At 40.5% G+C, this 20,070-nt stretch overlaps 1 protein-coding gene across 1 annotated transcript in view; it reads right to left on the bottom strand.

Annotated features, from left to right (window-relative positions):
• Positions 1-20,070, bottom strand: part of ADAMTSL3 (ADAMTS like 3) — a 171,311-nt gene that overhangs the window by 24,244 nt on the left and 126,997 nt on the right. Inside the window, exons 16-22 of the mRNA XM_053987886.1 lie at positions 17,224-17,510; positions 10,374-10,503; positions 9,124-9,316; positions 8,445-8,624; positions 7,530-7,683; positions 2,324-3,404; positions 154-281 (exon numbers count right to left, since the gene is read on the bottom strand). Coding sequence (XP_053843861.1) covers positions 154-281; positions 2,324-3,404; positions 7,530-7,683; positions 8,445-8,624; positions 9,124-9,316; positions 10,374-10,503; positions 17,224-17,510 — 2,153 coding nt within the window. The remainder of the gene's footprint in view (positions 1-153; positions 282-2,323; positions 3,405-7,529; positions 7,684-8,444; positions 8,625-9,123; positions 9,317-10,373; positions 10,504-17,223; positions 17,511-20,070) is intronic.

The raw sequence follows: 20,070 nt of genomic DNA, 5'->3' as shown, positions 1-20,070 counted from the left end.
TATGGGTTGCCAATAAAAGAAACTATTTCACATTGCAGTGGGCATGGGTGTTTATACGCATATATTTATATACGCATATATGTCTATGTGCATGTGTATGTATGTGAGTGTGTGTGTGTAAAAGCCTGGTTTTGTGGAATGCCACTGTTTTACCTGCACGCAACAGCAGTGATGTTTCCATGTCAAAACCAGAGTCATTAACAACCAGGCATCCATAGGTACCAAGCTCCTTTTGAGTAGGATTCCGAATCTGCACTTTTCCAGTGGTGTCCAGGATCACCCTGCACAAAAACCAAGGAAATTCAAGGGTTACTACCCTGGGACAAACCCAGCTGAATCCCCTTGCAAGAATTACAGACAGAGCAGCAAAGCTCCTTTTTAGGAGTTTGCAGATCCAGAGCAATCTCCTCTCTGGTGGCAGAAGGGATACACACAGGGAATACACACACTCAGGGATACACACAGGGAAGATTGTTCAGATCTCCTTCTCCTACAGGGCTGTGTCCCACTTGCAGCCCTTGGAAGGGCAGTGCATTTGCTACCACAAACCAGGATCCCCTGGGCACAGAAGTGTGAATAAATCAGAATACCACAATTAAAACTATTAGGCTTGGCAAGAAATCGATCCCTCCGGAGCAAGCTTGGTTTTCAGCAGGATTGGGGAATTCACAAATCTATGGCCTGATCTGACTTTCAAATTACTGTGGGGCTGGGGTTGTTGGGGCTTTTTGAAAATATCATCACTGAAGCTAAAGTCTTCCACCAAAACCTCACAGGTGTCTTGAATACCTTTCCTGTCCTCTGAGGAAATCACTGCCTGGGGAAGAGGCTGAAAATGACAACTTTTCTCCTCTGTTACCTTTCTCAGCGCTAAGTTACATGACTTGCCACACATGACTCTGCACATCCCAAAAACCTGCAGCTGGTGTTTTCCCACACTGAGTACATTTACACAATAGATTAACAAAAAAAAAAAAAAATTAAAAATACTTGTGTCTCAACAAAACAAGCCACCTCTTGCATGGCTCAAGTACATCCCTCTTTACAAACCTGACAGATAAAGACCATTTACTCCTCACGCTCTTTCAGATGCAATGCTATTGACCTCACTTTTGGGTCCACACACATATATGTAAATCTGTGTATAAGAAAACTTAGTGGGAAAATAATTAGGAAATAAACCTACTTTGCTAATATATGCCTTAAGTGCAAGAATATCACTCTGGCCTAAAATTAGGAAGCAAACACACTCGTGAGTAAACAAAACACCATCATGTCCACAAAACATGAACTATCACTTGCCACAAATTAATGGAAAATTATGCACATTTCACAAAATAAACATAACTGTTGGGAACAACATGGTTCCAAAAACATTTTCAGTTTTTAAAATGGCTTAGTTTGGGTGTCTTTGCTTTAGCTGATAGCCCTGCAGAAGTGTATTTTTCTTGGCAGTGCATTTAATCAGTTAAATACATTGAGAAATATGCAAAAGTACCTTTATCATTTTAGAACCAGTTTTTTCATTACTCAAGAGGTAGCTATAATTCCAAGAGGCTCACACACAAAGTTAATGTTAATATTACCAGGTGAGCTTCTAATTTATCAGCACTGAAGTAGAAGTATTTGCTCAGTCTTGAGCAAATATCTGATTGTAACAGCTTGCTGTACTCATTTGTCAGCTCTCAAATGTGATGGTAAAACAGGTTCTTTATTATTCTGAATTTCACTGTCCTCAACAGAAATATTTTAAAGTATTGAAAAACATCCATAAAAGCTCATATTTTTCTTTTTCAACTGAAGTTATGCAGCTCCAGTAATACCTAAACAGGGTGTTGAAGAATGGTGAGGGTACTATTGATATTTTCCCTTCTTAAAATGAGTAAGAGCTAAGACTTCTTTTCATCTATACCATGGCAGATGTTTTTAATTTGTTCCCACTGTATTTAGTATCTGAATGAATCCAATAGCCTCTCTAATTTGAGGCTAAATCTGCTCTTTTTCTGACACAGCTGAAATTATTAAAGTAGATCAAATAATACAGCCAGGACATCCAAAACACTTCACCTTATAAAAATACTAAATCGTCCTATGTAGTATCCTGGAAATGGCCAAACACTTGGATGTCAGTAAAGCCAAACAACGTGACAGACACTTGAAAGAATAAAAATAAATTACTTAACTAGAAAGATGGAAGGCCCAATGGCCATGCTTATCTCATTTTTACAACAGTATTTTCTAATATTGCACAGCAGGGTGGATTTTTTCCGTCGACAGTGACATAATAAGTCATTCAAAAGTAAAAGAGAAACTATTTACTTACTTTGCAGAGGCTTTTAAAGTCTTGCCATCTTTTGTCCAAGTATATTTCACTTCACTAATACCAGCTGTTTCACACAGTAGATTGACAGCATGAGTGTTCTTGGTCAGAAAAACTGTATTTCCAATTCGTACAGTTACTGTTTTGTTGAAGGAAACTTGAGGAACTTCCTTTTGCCTCATAATAACTGGAACCTTCTGGTCAAACATTAACTTATCAGCCGTTTTTGTGCTGAAACGCTCGGATTCGTTTGGCGATTTGCTTGTGAGTTTCGAGGAAACTTTCTCATCCTGGGCCCCCTTCCATTTTTCAGCAGTTGGTTGTGGACGCCTGGATAATTCAGCAATCAACTGGTAGATGAGCTGGGAGGCCAAGTCATCGCTGACTTCTCCAGTTTCAATGAGCTGGCTCATGTTCCTCATGAGCTCCTCGAACTGCGCCGTGTCCATGCTGTAGGCGCCCTGGAGAACTGCAGCCTCCAGGCGTTTGTTCCTGAACTCTCGAGAGCTGAAGTCTTCTGCTGAATTACTTCCAAAGCTTCCAAGGTTTCGCAGGAATGGTTGGTCACTGACTTGCCTGTCACCCAGGTAGAGCTCGTTCTTCTTGCTCCACATTTGCCACATTTTGCTCATCTTGTGCCATTTGGCCCCGAGGCTGTTGGCCTCGTTGTGGTCTGGGTCGCTGGTCTCGCCGGGCTGCTTTCGAGGGGGCGGGGGCTCGATGAGCCTGTTGTCAGTCCCGATGAGCTTGAGCACAAAGGTTTCGTGCGCAGAGCCCGCAATGCACCGGTACACACCGATATCCCGGGCTTCCAGACAGTGGATTTTCAGTGAGCCTGACTTAGTGATGCCAAGCCTTTTGGAGTTTTGTAAGTGCTGTCCATCTTTCTCCCAGCGGATAAGGGACTTCTGGAACCTTCGCACGGGGCACTTAATTACCACAGATGTTTTTGGGAGTAAGTAGGCTCGGCTTCCTATGGTAAAATTAATGCGCTTCTCTGGCCGTGTCTGAATATAAACTCTGTGAATGCTGACAATCTGAGGTCCATGGGCAGAAAACTTTGCTGGAAGCTTGGGCTTGATCTCTGCAAGAAAACAACGTGTTGGAAAGCATCTAGTCATTGGCAGTCATGCTTACAAAATCTGCTTTTCTCAGAATGCTTGAAAGAGCTTTTCCTGACTTTGTTCGAGTCAGACTGCAACACACAGAGCTTTTATCTGAGTCACAAAAATGCAAAAATATGAACAACATGAAACCATAACATTCCCTTGTTTTGGCCAAGAATTCTATTGCTTCTTCCCCAAGTCTCCTAACAATAAAAGGATACAGGCAACATATATGAAGGATGTAGATAGTGCACACATATATGAAAGGATATGTACACATACTATATTACTCCATATATATGTTCATATTCTAGTTATATTTCCTACTGCTGCCTCAGAAAGGCTAGGCATGATGGAAATGAAGAAACTGAATTCAAAAAAATGTGAACACATTATCACTTTCCCCACATTTGAGCACTGTTGAGTGCAGAATGACCTAAATAAAACAAAATCTATCCAAAATGCAAGGCTCCCCTTGACTCTTATTTAAAATGTTGGCTGGCTGTGCTGGTTGCCTGAGTCAAGCCAAGCTGATAGCAGTGCAGGAGGTGAAAGAAACAGTCAGTGAAGACACAGTACATGAAACAGGCAAAGCCACCCTGTAATCACAGGCTGAGGGTAATTCATTAGGCTTGAAAAGTGAGTTGCTGACAGTGTTGTGCCAAGAAAGTAGGGAGGGAAGGGAGGAAAGAGAGAAAGAGGCTGTATTAATATAGTGATCAGATACATTACAAAAGCAGGCAATAACAGCATAAAGCTTCATGCAGGCTGGGTATAGAGACACTTGGTATTATGAAGCTCCTCCTGCACTGAACTGCAGGCACCTGGATGCTGGAAGGTTTCTAGGGAGCTGCCTGGATGAACAGCACCACGGGCAGGCTTTCCCAGCAGGCTGGGGAGGCACAGGGGGACTGCAGCGTTTGGGATGCCGCTGTGCTGACTCGCTGCTGGCAGCGGCGTGCCCGCTTTGATCAGCAGAACGGGTCTGGCTGAGAGCACCGGGCAGGGAGGAACAAAGCGCTGCAGGAGCAGGGCCACGCACCCCCGAGCCCTTCCAGGCCAGGTCGAATGGGCCACGTGGGAAGAGTCGGGAAACAATGATGTTGGTGCTAGAAAACAGCCCGGCTGTGTTTGGTGACCCAGCGCTTTGGTATGTGACAGAGACAAAGCTCAGAGCCCGCAGAAGGAGCCGGTGAGCCAGGACATGGACACACGGATCACAACACTTCTCAGCTCGTCTGAATCTGAAATCAGTACTGCTTTTCCACCTGGGAGGTACTTAAATAAAAAGACAGCTACACTGATGGCACAGAAATGTTACCGAAAAGCTGCATCTGCGTGTGCTCCAAATATGCTGTGAAGAAATAGGTGAAAAGCTAAATGCTTCAAGCATTCAATAAGTGTGTACACTATAGGAACTACACCCTGGAGTGCGTTCTTATGCTTATAAAACAAAATGGTTATTTTCAATGTTTTGGGTAATGAGTTCAGACCTGTGGGGATATCATGGTTTCATAATTACACAGCTTTTAAATCGGCATTTGTTATCCAGATACAAGGTTCCCTCAACCATTTCACATGGTACAACAATTGTTTTAGGCACTCAGTTTACTAAAATTATTAAAGTAGCGTCCTGTTTTTAATAAGTTATTGGGCCCCAAATATTTATTTTCAGGGAAGCGTTCCAGTATTAAATCTTCCACTTCCAAAATCCAACTTACAGACACAGTAAGTGTAACTTTAAACACACAAATTAAAATACTTCAGGCTGTGGTCTGTTTACACTCGTTATTCCAACTTCGAATTAAACCCAGTGCATACTTATAAATATGTTAACAAGTCTCATCCATTTCATTTCTTTAAAAAGGACAGAACACTAACTCTCATTAGCAGCTCAACACTAAAGGGTGTGTGTATTTTTACTGGTGACTGGTGAGCAAGGCTGAGAGTGAAACAAAGTTCAGAGTTGTGGATGGCAGGCCATATAAATATATAAGGTCATATGAATGTATGAGGCCACATAACTTTGCATTCTCTAGGTCCTTACTGTCATTCAATCTTGCAGCTGCTGAGGTAATGGACTGTTTGGGAGGGTAAAGGTAAATCTTAAGGAATATGTGCTGGAGCCTTTGGACCTCATTATCACCTGATACAAATCCATCTGCATCTGTGACCTGTAATGGTCCTGAACAGCTTCAGCTGGGTTTCAGATCCTGGTGACCTCAGGGCTAGACTGGCGTTATTTCCTATTTCTCAGAGCCCGGAGTCAGGAATGTTTCTACTTAATAAGCACTACTAAGCCAGAAAACAGCTACAATTACCAGTCTCAGGACAAAAGATTAAGTCTAAAATGACTCAGCATTGTCATGAGACAGTAAAAAAAGGCACTTATGTGAGCCACAGAAGCATCACCTTAAGGAGGGAGATTTAGAAACTGCTCTCCAAGGCAAGAACCCCCAACAGCACTCACACCACACTGCTCCTCATCCATCCACATCACTCCTTGTCCTACAGAGGCGATGCCTCCTGCAGGTTCCTGGGAATCCAAAGCCTGCTGCTGTCCCAGCCCTGCAAGACCCAAACAGGAACTGCAGGTGTGGAGCAGGCTCACACCTTCCCCGTCCTCCTGCTGCGCTGTGAGAGAATCCCCGGGCAGATCTGAGCTGCAGAGGCTCCCGTGCTCCCCAGGTGGTGCAAATGGAGGGAGAGGACAGAGATTCTCTTTATGACTTTGATCTGCACCCATTCTGGCCGATGTTGTTCCCTCTGCAGCCCCGTGTGCTGCTCTCTAGGCACTGTGCTGGAAGCTGACATGGTAACATGGATATCAGTCCGAGTTAAGCAATTTGCAAACCAGCTCCACTGCCATTCAGCTATCCACAATTAATTAAATTCAGATAGATATGCAACTCAAAATATTTTATTAAACCTTATGCCAAGGACATTCCTGAAAGTCCACAGGGCTTTATTTAAGTGGAGTTTTGAACCTCAGGATTTTGGCATGTTAATCTGAAATGCAGGCCAGGAAAAGAAGTTTCATATTATGTATGAATCAGTAATTATTCTATTTCTTATGTTGTTTTGTGAATAATTTTTAAAGCAAAGCTTCAAAATGTATAAAGAAGCTATTTCTTCACAACACTGTGAGTTGAGTCAAAACATGGCTGTGTCTGACTGGTGATCAGAACCAGGACATTGATAAAGGCTTTTTGTTTTCCCCCAGCTCAAAACTAAAAGCTCTTTTTTTTCCCTGTCTTCTCAGCCTCCCACTCCCCAAATCTGCAAACCATTGCTCTCCATTATAAAGGAAGGGGAGCACAGGTTCAGACCTAAGGAGCCTGCATTTAGATTTGCCTATTCTAAATTAGCATATGTAATTGAACACACTCTGTATCAGAGACGTTTCCCATTGCTGTTAAACAATTAGTGCAACTCTCATCAGTATCATAACCCAGTTGTGCCCAAATTGTACAATTGCCATAGACAATCCTTCTGAAAAGATTCTTATGTAGACAGTAATAAAACATCAGATTTTTCAAAGAATGTCTGTACTGTCACCACTCCATGTGCAGCTAATGAGGCCAGTATTGTAGTTTTTACAAGGAAGGATAGAAATTATACCTAAAATTATCACTGGCACAGAGTTTCAGGTTTTTAATTCCACCACGTTAAGCAAAATGTCCAGTGTAATACAAACATACAGAGAAAAGACAAGGCAGAACTGGATTCTTATCTTTTCTAATGTCCTTTGTAATTTATGTTAAATTTATTGATTTTCCTTTTTTTTTTTGTTTTTCCAGTTGGAATAGTGTAAATGATAAAGGAAAAATCAGATCAAATTGTGCATAAGAGTGAGGGTGAGAGGTATGCACCATAATATATATTCAAAAACTGCTTCTTGAGACATAACCTTTGTTTTTGCGTGGTAGAAATAAAAGTAAAAGCAATCCTGTTATTACTGGTATAGTAATTATGACACTCAGTTTATGGCAAGTTATGTTGTGATAGTATAGGGATATGAGTGAATTAATGTGCATACAGATTTCTCTTTATAAATAGATCATTTCAAATCAGCAAGGAACCAGATAAAGTGACATACTTACTTTTGCAGGCATTCATCTGACAAGACCTTACAAGCAGTGAAGGAGACAGAGCACTACACATCGACCCATTTAATGCGACATATTGGCCCTTTGCTGTCAGGGTTTGGCAGGCAAGTTTCCTTCTCTGGATTCCAACACCACAGCTTACTGAGCACTGTGAAAGGAAGGATGCAGTCAAGCTAAACTTGTGGTGCCCCACACCACACATGCTAATTTTAAAGCAGTTTGTTTTGTGGTGGTTTTAATTTTTTTTTAAATTTTTTAGTTCTGAAAGAGTACACACACTCTACTTCATAGGAATCCTTGTGTTATCTAGTTATTAGACTCTTATATTAGTTATTAAACTCTCTCCACTTTTCCAGGCAATAAGAATATAAGACAGACAGTTTTTCCAGCAAGCAAGTCATGAATTAAAATAACATGACAGTGTTTATGCCCAGACATGGGCAAAACAGAGTAATGAGATCAGGTACCTGAGAGAAACAACTCAGCAGGTTCTAAACAGTCTCTGGCAAGTCTCTCAACCCTCTCTCTTAGGTTGCATTGCATGAAACTGTAATTGCAGCTTCTAAATTCAATTTTCTAAATCATTTTGAATGGGGAGTGGTAGCAAGCTTGCATTAAACAGGAAAGGAGGAGGATGTATTCCAGAATAATGCAAAGATTTGCTTTTTGGAAGCTGTACCATGAAATTATTGACAGCTCAAAATGTCCTTCAGTGACTGAAGCACTGCCCAGGAAGGGGACTGTGATCAGTCTGGCTGCAGGCAGGGATGCACAGTTTAGTTCAGGACAGGCCTTGTGACAGCTCCAGCTGCCCTGGCAGCTCCAAACAGCTCATTTACCCAGGCAGAAATCTTCAGAGCTTTTGTTGCAATGGAGGGTTTTGGTTCATCATTATTGCGGCTTGCTCACCTTGGACCATTCTCCAAAGACCAGCTGAGGAGGACAATCAACTTTTGCACATGCTTTACTAGTTGGCAGTTTGGGCTCCTGGCAGGTGTCATCAGGGTGTTTCAGGAAACTCCCATCTGTCAGCAGCTGCTTACAGGACACTCTGCGGGTCTGAATCCCTCCTCCACAGGTACGTGAACACTAAGGAGGAGAATCAAATGGGGCATTTACACCTGCATGGACATCTGTGCTTTTGAAAAATGGCATCTACTTTCAATGAGAAATCAAGCAGCATGGAAAATTCAATGTTAAAATATTTAATATATCAGAGATGAGAACTGGAGTTCAAATGTCAAACGTACCACCTGAATGCATGGATGTAGTAGAAATCTTAGAGAAAAACATGCATCTTATGCATAAATCTATGTCCCTCACATGTTAATACATTAAAAAAAAAAAAAAAAAAAAAAGGTTATTGTGTTTAGAGAGCATAGGGAGAAAGATGATGTATGGAAAAAAAGGTGAAATCTTAACAAGGAGTTCCACCTCATCCTGTGACTACCCGTGGGCACAGGAGTCTGAAGCAGTGCCTTTGGGTTAGTTGGTTCTCATGATGGAAGTTGAAACACACACAGAAGGTCGGGAGCTGCCTTCGTGGCCAGAGGACCCCATTTAGACTCTTTCTGTGACCCAGCCATACCTGCTGCCATTCCTCAGCGTGCCAAGCAGGGGGACAATCAATCTGGTTACAGGCTTGCAGAGAATGAGGCTTTGGGTCTTTGCACTGGTGGGCAGCAGGAGCAGATGCCCCGGGCTGCTGGCAGGACACGGCCCGGCTCTGGATCCCCACCCCGCAGGTCGCCGAGCAGCGGCTCCAGGGGCCGCTCTGCCACCTGTCCCAAAACACAGCCAGAAGCTCAGCTTTAGCAATCCCCTCACACTGGGGAAGGAACAGTCTCATCCAAACAGAGCCCAGCAAAAAGCACAGCTGCAGGCACGGTTATTGATCAATGGCTAAAACACCCCTTTCGTTTGGCTGGCGCACAAAAGTAGCAATTGGATTTATAAAACCTTACAGGTAACAAGCAAATGCAGAATTTATTAACAATGAAGTAATAAACGGTCATTTTCAGACAAATTTTACTCCAGTATTTACCTTTGCAGTGTTTCTCTTAAAAACAGCCTGTTGGCAACCTGCTCATGTTTACATTGATAAATGTAAATATGTAAATAGACCTTTCTTATATTTACAAAACTTCTTTTAAATGCATATATGTTCTCTATAAAACATCCTGTTCCTGTTAACTTCTTCCTTATTTTTAGCAAGAGCAGGTCTCTGCAAACACATAGAAACAATTTGCAAAGGATTTGGGATGTCAGAGATCAGAAATGGGTAAATAAGTCAGCACACATCAAAATTTCATATACGGCCCTTTCAAGTGATCAAATGGCCTAGAGGTTTTCTTGGATTTAGACTGGATTTGTTCTTTCCCCAGAATCGCCAAAGAAACATAAGAACTACATGGGGCTACTAAAGAAGCATTAAATTAATGTGCCTTTAAATCATAATTTCATATTTTTTTTAATTCAGTAAAGATAAAAAGTGAATATCCTCAGCTTTTCTTTTGTGAAATATCGTCAAAATTTTCCTTCTACTACTAGGAGAGTTAAGGCTCTTTTTCCAGCTCTGGCAGATATTCAACATGGAAGAGATTTATTTCAGAAAATGTCCCCTATTTCATCAGTGAGATATGAAGAGTGGAAAAGGAGTGAACAAGACCAAAAAAACACCCCAATCCCAAAACCTTGTTGAAAACGGAAGTAGTGAAATTCCATCCCAAAAGCATGACCACAGTCCTGCAATCTGAACCCTTTCTGAGAAAGCCAATGTTTATTTAAGTCCCATTAACCCCTCCTTTGCCACCACATAATTCCATTATTACAGGGTACCTCGGGGGGCAGAGCTTCGTGTTGCAGGTCCGAGTCATTGGGGGTGGCCTCGTGGAATTGTCACACAGGGTTTCACTGACACCTTGCTTTGTGTCTACGTGCAGACACATGGCAATGGCTTCCTGTGTGCCTGCATTTGGAAGGAAAACACCCGTGAAAGATGGAAGAGATTTCTGTAAAGCTTGCTCTTGAAAAATAATCAGTAAAAAAGCACTGGATTAGATAGCAGGCTTAAAAGTAACATCTCAAGCAAAAAGGAATGCAGAGACAGTTTACTTATTTACTACTCAGAAGATATTTGTGAATTATATCTTAACTTTACTTCTGTGATATTTAAAAGTCTTGACTTGACATTCTGCCGCTCTGAAAACCAATTAAACCTCAGGTTTTTCTGTCAAGCTACTAGCAGAGGCTGCATCTACTGGTTCTGTAATGATCCTAAACCAGCTTCTACCTCCATTGCCAAAACTGAGGTGAAAGTGATCCCTTCTCACTTACCTTGCCTTTAATAAAAAGCTAAAGATCTGCAAAAATTGGTATAAAAATGCAGAAAACTTGCAAAGCTATAGTCAGGAGAAACGTTCTATGTTTAGTCAGCCATTCTCAGTGGCCAAGAGATGCAATGGTTTTGCTGAAGGCAGCAAATCTGACCCAGCCTAGAGCTTTCCTGACTAGTTACCATTCTTGGCACCTTCTGATCTGCAGCTCTTGCTACCTGGATCTTATTACTAAAGCATGGAAGATTACTAATGCTCAAGTTTCTATGAGCAAAATGAAACGTAACGTAAGTTTCCTTTAGAACAAGACAGCTTAGCGAATACACATTCAGTGAACTACTTCTATTTTAAACTTATGCAATTATCCAATTTTATATATCATATTTTTTAGTATGAAAGCCTTGCTCAATTTCAAAGCTCACTCACATGCACATAAAATACAAGATGGTTGTGATGTGCCTGGGGGGTTCTGTGTATCTGGGTTGTTCTATACAAGCAATGCTAATGATCCAAATCCTATAGAACAAAAGAGCTGAAATCATAAAATACCTATATTGGTTCCAGGTAAAAATGGCTTTTGAAGAGCCTGTTTCAATTTAAATTCTTTTCCTTCTTATCTTCAGTGATTTTGTAAGGACACTGCTGACCACCAGCCATTTTCATTCCAGAGGGCTGGAATACCTGACACAGGAAGTTCCACCCCCAGGCCACTATTTCTCTCCTGTACACAAGCACTGTCATTTTTTCATAAACCAAAGATGTTCCCTCCATCTATAAACAATTTTGATTCAGTCCAGTGTATTAGTCCCACTTGAGGCAGTCCAACTACTTCAGACATCTCAGCAGGGGTAAACCAGTAGCAATTTTCAGAACAACACGAATTCCAGTTTCTTGCAGGCTCTCTGGTACACCTCCAGATCCCCTCTGGGACTCATTTGCAGTTCAGATAGACCTTGTTATATAAATGTTTTGACTACATCTACAAAGTGATGAATTTTTATAGAGCAAAAGACCTGACCTTAAATATGATTGACAACCTATTCAGTTCCCTTGTATCAAAGTATTGATAATTCTGTTAACGTAGAGCACACACATTGTGGTAAAACTACTTTACTAGTCAGGCTGAGAATAAATATTAAACAACAAATCCCATGACTGTAATACAGGCATGAAAATGCCCAAAGATGACAAAACAATAAGCACAAATTTTGGCATAGATGTAGGAGAATAAAAGGCTTTTTTTCCAGTCAGTCCTCAATATTTTGTTTAACAGGAGCAGCTTCCCTTTCCCCTTACATAGGAAATTCATATTTGACTGTCTGCAGGAGAGAAGGAAGCATTTAGAGTTGGGTTCTGACAGAAGCAGATTTGTCTTACCAGACAAGTAATCAAGTCCATGCCAAGCATCCATATAATCTATATTTTAGGTCATAATCTACTCTATGCTTTAGCTTCTACCAAGCTTTAGCTTTGCTGACCTCCCTGTGTTGCTGTGAGAAAATCGTGCTCCAAAGCGGTGCTTCTGCTCTGGAACAGGTTGCAACACACAGAATTGTCTTAATAGCTCACACAAAGGAGGGGAATGAAATGAAATTCCCCTCAGACCATCTAAATTGGCAATAATGTAATGGGAAATTTTTATCTTGGTGCTATATAAACTAAACTGGCCAGCCAAATGGACAAAAGGCATGTCATACCAGGTGATGGGGTCTGTCTACAAATTGACACCTGGAGTTCATTAAGGCGTTCCTGCCTTGCAGCAGGACCTGTGGAGGTTTAATCACATTAAGAGAAGAAAATGTTGATATGTGGTGTGTTTTGCATTTGACTGAAGTACAGAGCACAAACTGCATTAGCAATTCTTCCCCACCGGGGCCTCAATGAAAGAAAACTCGCACCCTCTTTTGATGCTCTAAGTACAAAATGGATACTAAAGAGTTGTCAAAAACCCACCAGGAAGTCCCTTCCTGTTCCTTCGTTCGCAGTTCAAGAACTACATTCAATAAATAACTGCATGTAATTGATGTTAAATTTGCTTGAACATAACTGTCAAAATGTCTTCACAATTAATCAGATTTCTCACCCCAAACTATAATTTTCCATTAGTTGGGAACTTCAATCACTGATAAACTTATTCTATGTCGATTGGAAAATGGAAAAATCTATTATTCAAACAAGCAAAGTTTTATATATATGACTTTCTTGGCTTATAATATAAACAGAGTAGATAATTTAACTAAAACATTATGTATGCAGCAGGGACCATTAAGTATTTTTACAGTAATCTGATGCACTATTGTAGTAATTACCCTACTATTCAGTGAAACAGAATATTTTCTATTTTAACCCAGCATTCAAACCACATACATTTACATTCTTCTACAATCTTTTCTGTGCGATGAAATATACAGTGCTTGAAGCTGTTTTAAAAGATCAAAATGCTTGAATTAAGCCCAGAGTTTCTCTTCCTGCATTTTTAAAGTACAAAGAAAATGGGGGTGGAAAGCTGCTGTGCAAACGTTAAAAGGTGGGTCTGTTCTCTATACCTGGAAGAGGAAAGACATTTATTTACATCAGAGACTATCAGTTTGGTGGCTTCTTAAAAATAAGTACCTGGTATGTACTAAGCTGAAAATAACTCAGAAGAGATGCCGAATTCTACATATCCTTGAGCCTCTCTGTGCATCTATTTTATAGTTCTGTAAGAGAGTAAACAACATCTGCAGCTAATGAAACAAATGAGTGACCAGGTATCAAGGTGACTCCAACACAAGCTGAGAGCAAATTCTCTCAGCTTTATATGTGAGTCTCTGAATGGCCATTGTTTTTCTTAGAGCCCTTAAATTTGGCTAGAATCCATTAATATTCTAAGAATCTCAGGTTTCTCATAAATAAAATGGTAAACCTTTAGCCCTTATGGTCCAGACAAAAGCCTGAAAACACAACCTGACTGCATTCTGAAGTTACCAAAGCCACAGAGGCTATAGAGGAAATAACAGGAAGTGCATGTTATTTATTGCTTAATCTCATTATTTTTAGGCCAATGTAATGACTTTAGGTGGCCCAAATAACAGTTTTTGAAGCATATGGAGTATAAATAATAATAATAATTACATTTAGCCACCAAAATCTGCCTCATGCAATTAAAGGTATATTTAAACAAGAAAATGTTCAGAGATTTTTAAAATGAAAAACATCCCTTTAAAATATGGTTGAGTAGTAAATGATTGACAACCAAGAAATGCTAAAGAAATGCTATAGATTACAACAAAAACATTTTTCTTCAGGAATATTCTTTATTCTCACAATGATTATTAATTCCCTACTGATTATATTATGTAAATTAAACTTACATCTGGGAGTCTCATATCATGGCCAAAGTTCTTCAGATTGAAAAGAACACAAAAACAAAAACAAAGAAACACAAAAAAAAAAACAACATTCAGGGAAAATGAAGGCAAATTTTGAGATCCCCAAGCACACAGCTGGCTTATTTTCAGTTTAGGATTTCTTCAGGCGCTGAATAAAAAAACAGATCTTTAGATTTCAGACTGGTTACAGAGCTTCCTACGGGTATTAAAGGTGATGTCTGCCTATGACTAACAGGCCTCGACAACTTTTATTTACACTCATGGAAAGACTGATGAAGGAAGCATTAATTATGCTAAGATGCATAAAACAACTTAGCTGCTCTCAAAACCTCAACTTGTTTGGCTCTTCACATGCTGTGTGAGAAGCCGCAGAAAGTGCACAAGTGACCCGAGACTGGGGTGATTGTTGCTCTAGAACTGGAAAGATGATGTTTGATAACACCTTGCAAATCACTCTCTGTAAGTCTAATACCCAAAAACCCCAATGTTTCCATCTGCATTTTTTCATCTGCTTTGCAGAGGGACCAGAGGAGACTGAATTACAAGTCTAGTCTGTGTGAGGATTAAAAAAAAGGTGCAAGTGACAAGCTCTGAAAGAGAGATTCGGACTTTGCTCAAATATTTGCTATAAAAGCTTCCAGCCTACTTAGAGCCTGCAGAATGTTCCCTCATTCAGAAAGAGTTAAGTACCAAGAAACGGGGGCAGGGAGTTCCGAGGATACAGAAATCCACAGGAATTTGTTTTAATAGCCACTGCTAGATGCATACATACTAGAGAAAAAGTACCCAATATAATTTACATTACACTGGGTTATTCCAAACTCAGACAACATTTATTTCTTATAACGAAAGAGTTCATCTAATTGAAATGAGATTTGAACATAAAACTTAGCAGAAATGGATCAGCTCCTTTGAACTACACAATGGAAAAACAGTAGACAGTGAGATCATTAGCTAGTACATTGCAGTGAGTTGGAAACAGAAGAGATGTCTGGTTCCCTGAAAACTATTTATCGGCAGGTAATTTTTGGTCTGTTTGAAAGCCTTTGCCAAGGCAGCCAGAAGACCAGAGCTGATAGAAAGGAAAAATCACCTAACTAGCACAGCAACATGGGGGCTTCTGAAGCTGCTCATTGATAAAACACCCTGACAACTTCCCACATTTCCCAGGAGCATCACATAAGGAAAATGTCTAGACACAGTACCAGTGATACCACAGAAGTCTTAAAAACACAAACAAGATATTGTCTTTCAAACTTCTTCAAGTGAGTCATTTCTACTGCATAGCAAACAAATTGTTAGATTACTATGAACACCTACAGAACAATTCTGGGTCAGGGAATCTCACAAATTCATGAAAGGGTCAGAAGTCAACAACAGAGTTCATAGTCGGCTCCCTCAGGAACAAAATTTAAGCTGAACACAAGATTCTGCTCATCAATCATTTTGAAGTTCCTTCCAATGAAACTGCTCCTTAAATTACCATCAACCTGCACACCAAGTGCAAGTTTTTATGGGGATGCTTTTGCAAGGACAAACTCACCCTTGAAGATGCAGAATGCAAACACACGCATGTGCAAAGACTAGAGATTATTTCACCCTACATATCTGATGTTACCCTCAAAGTTTGAAAACCTTGGAGTTTCAGAACACCTCTGGCAAAGACATTGCCTAAAAAGCAGTAAAGTGGATTTAAGATGGCAAGAAAATGGTTGTATGTTACAAAAATCAGTTGAGATACCAGAACCACAAATTTAGAATTAATGAATGGTTTACTTCTGCTTTACAGTACAATCTCCTTATTTCTAAAAATATTTATCTTATTAAAATATGAAACAGAGTCACTCACCCACAGTAGCTGTCACTACCATCTCATGCTTCTACAAACATACTTGGACTCCAGTCTCTCCTCCCTAGCCAGTCATGATGCCCACTGCAGGTAATGCAGGGAATGGGATGTTCCAGCTTCTGTGATCACAGGTGCTGTTATTCCTATGGATCAACCCCCTCAGTAAGCAGCAGTGTTAAATGATAAAGGAGGCACTATCAGTCACTTACCATGCTGCTGATCCCATTCTGGGGCATCCCTTCCAGCTTGTGTCTTCCAGCTTTGAGCTGGTGAGCAGCACAAAGGAGGCTGCTGTCTGTGAGCTCTATCTCGCTCCCCACTTCTAATTGTTTCTGTTTCCCCTTTTTCTACATTTTTTATTTCTTCTATGGGTACAACTGTCTTCACTTCCCACTGATGTCAGCAGTCCTGTCATATATAGGTGTGTTCACAATTCCACTGCCTCCACTTAACACTTCATAACTCACTTGTGTTCAGTCCCAAAGTACAGTAAGTAGTAGCAACACCAGCAGCCTTGTCTGGTAACATGTACTAACGACGACAGGGAGATTCGATTACATCCAAGCAGGAATGTGCCTAACTACTTGCAGACAGATGTATGGCACAGAGCTCCCAGGCAGTGATACAGTGCACCGAGACCCAAACCAGCTCCCGTTTGATCCTCACGCCGGCCAGGCTGGAAGCAAGTCTCCCTAATTACAGCCCTGTATTCCTACTGTTCTGCAGAAAATGGCAGCTTTTTGGAAGAAAAGGAATAAACATGGGAATTTTTACTCTGAAACCATACACTTTTGGTTCCTAGGAAAAGGTGGATCATCTAAACATTTCCACCACTGATGCATCAGACATAGCGGTACCAGAGGGCCTTGCAGCTGACACTCCTGCAGCAGCAAGACTAAAGCAAGTTGCTGTATCAACTTCCTGCACCTTACTTTACCCAATAAGTGCTTGCTGAAGGAAAGAAAGTCATTTGAAATACTCTATTGATAACCAGAAATATGTTAAAGCTTGTAGCTGCAGGTTTTAATACAAATCAGCATAGTTACTTTAAGGTAACACTAACGGGAGATGGAACAATACCAAACAATGCCAAATTCTTACAACTCAGGATAAATTAAGAAAAAATAAGGTACCTCCAAGACACGTGGCTGAACATGGAGTGAACCCAATATATTCCCAGTCATAAATCACACTGCCATCTTCAGCATGAGGAAATTCTGGCGTGTAGGGGACAGGATCACTGTCACAGGATGCCTGGTGACAGACTCGTTCTGTTGGTGGCCTCTCATCCTCACATTCCTCCTCAGGCAGCTCAACCTCGGTCTGAGTAAAGGCGAGAAGGATCCGGCACTTCACGTCTCGCACCTGGATGCCGCTGCCACACGTGGCACTGCATGGAGACCAGGGCTCAGGAATAAACCTGCAGATCATCACAGCACTGTCATTTATTCCATGTAATTGTGCCTGTGTGTGCACAGCTAAAACACAGCCAACACACATAAATGGGTGTTTATACACAGAGCAGACATACATAATACTGATGCTTAAATAGAATGCATAATCAAGTATCTTAAGCCTCTCACTTGACTCTCACATCCCAGACCATTTACCAAAATTCACACAAGAAGATGTAGGAAAAGAGGAGAAAGAATCATGAGGAACAGAGAAAGCTGTATCCTTGCTGAGGAAAAGGGAGAACACCTAAATCTTTTCTTAGTCTCCTTCAGCAGGGAAAAAAAGAGAAACTCCAGGAAGATTCATCTGTACAATATAAAATAACTCCCCAGATACACAGACTTGGGCATATGCCAAAAATATATTTGCAATCTGCCTAAATCTGAGAGGTCCTCACCTTATGTCATACTAATAATCAGCAACCAGAGAGAAGAGAAGCACTTTTCAAATAGAGCCATTTCCAGTGCACACCACTGCAGGCTCTTCAGATTCAATCTTGCAAGCAGCCTCTCATCTTCAATACAGAGGTCTAACCTGTCTACAGTCCATCATTTTTATTAGAAAGCATTTATGGCCCTGATGAACTACAATAAAATCTTGTTTTACAGGTCATGAATTTGTTATAATAGTCTCTGACTTTGAGGGTCACATTAATATCTGATAGTCATTTTCCAAATGGCACTAGAGACAAGGGCTTGGATTTCATTAATAAAGTTATCCTGGGTGGCCCTGGGGTGTACTTTATAAGAAGTCAAATACAGAATTTCCTAGAACTTTTTTTCCCCATGAAAAGGCTGCAGTTGCTCTTTATTATGTGTCCAAATGTAGCTGATAATCATAACACCAGTGGGAGATATAGGAGGATAATTTGACCAATGTTAAAAATGTATTTGGAAAGAAAGATCCAAATTAGGATTCAAAGATTTGGCCCTTAGCTTGCATAAATTATCTTTCCCTTACTGCAGGAAAGCTGCCCTTACAAACATAAGAACACTTGTGTAAGACAAAAATGAGTATTTACACTCTACATACACAGTAAGCACAGAAAAATGTCAACAGTGTGGTTTGATTCTGTGCACAGTTTATCATCTTGCCAATAATTTATTGCCAGTATACACAGAGGGAGACTCAAATAGAAGAAAGGAGAACAGATGGCTGGATAACCTGTAAGGATACTCCAAGTCAGTCTTTGGGATAGTCACCCAGGCTGTGACTGGGACAGACCCCAGAAGAGGCTTTTTCCTGTGGAAAAGACTATTCCCATTTCCAACAGAGGTTAAAAGATTAACTGGTTATTCTTTAAGGAGATGTTAATGAAATAGCTTTACGGCTCTGCTACAAAGGTAAATATATCTAAGCCCATCAACATTTCCTTGAGCTGTCTCAGAATTTTTGTTAGAGCTCACTGGTCCTAACCAGCCTTCAGGAAAAGGCACACTATCCCCAGCTCCTCTTGACACCAGAAATTCCCAGTGCTCATCCCTTCACAGGTCTGAGCACCTTCCAAGAAGGCCAGATTGATGTTTATTGGAAGGATGCTATCAAAACAGTGCATGGCTCTGTCCTACAGCGATCAAATCTGAGCAAATGCCAGGTTAGGAACAGCCCAAGAGCCCACTGAGTCCGGTGGCACAGCTGGTGTGGGATCAGTGTCCAGATGCCTCTGGTATAAATTCTAATGACTGTTCTGTGGGAAAAGCTGCAAAGGAAGGCTTTCTCTTACCCCAACAGACAGAATCAGCTTAATCCTGGAACATCAGATCTCAAAGTCTTTTCAAAGACAGCCATGCAAACTACCTAGGGTGGCAAAATCACCCTCATCCAATGAAATGCCTAAGCATGAGCCTAACTTAAGCATATTAGCTGTGCTTTGAAGTCAACAGGATGACAATGTGTTCAGAGGGAAACTTGTGCTTAAGTGCTTTATTGGATCAAGGCCAGTGTGCACAGGCTTAACAGAATGATTACTTTCTTGTCCTTCAGTGAAAAAAAAAATAGGTCCATTTATACTTACGTATCTAATTGGAAAAATAAAATTGATGGACATTTATAGTTGAAAATAGTTGGTCTTCTAATCATACCTAAGTTTATAGTCTGAAAGAAATAACTTCTTTTGGTAAAAGCATGACAGTGGCATACCAGGAATTAGTGTTAGTTTTGTGTACTGTTAGTTGAGTGCATTTAAACATTCTAAAAATAATGTATTCCAAAAACATTCTTTTGAAATCCTGTATAAATTAAAGGAAATTTTGAACCACAGCAACCATTTCACTCAGCAATCAACGGATGTATAAAGAAACTCAGAAAATTCTAAACACCTTTTTCCTTATCTTATAATAAGCCTATATTAAAATTGAACTTTTCATGTTGAATATTAGTGTTTGGTATTTTTTCAGTGAAGCACAAGATAAAAAATGAACACACAAAATACTTTTTATTGTACCTTGGCATTTGCTAAACTAGTCATGTGACTATTTACCTATTGAAATCCTAAACTATAAAACTTCTCCAAGGATGATCATGTT

This window comes from Vidua macroura, chromosome 12 (genome assembly GCF_024509145.1).
Source record: "Vidua macroura isolate BioBank_ID:100142 chromosome 12, ASM2450914v1, whole genome shotgun sequence".
Lineage (NCBI taxonomy): Eukaryota > Metazoa > Chordata > Aves > Passeriformes > Viduidae > Vidua > Vidua macroura.
Note: the sequence above shows the minus strand (reverse complement) of the source record. Positions and strands in the feature narration are given on the sequence as shown.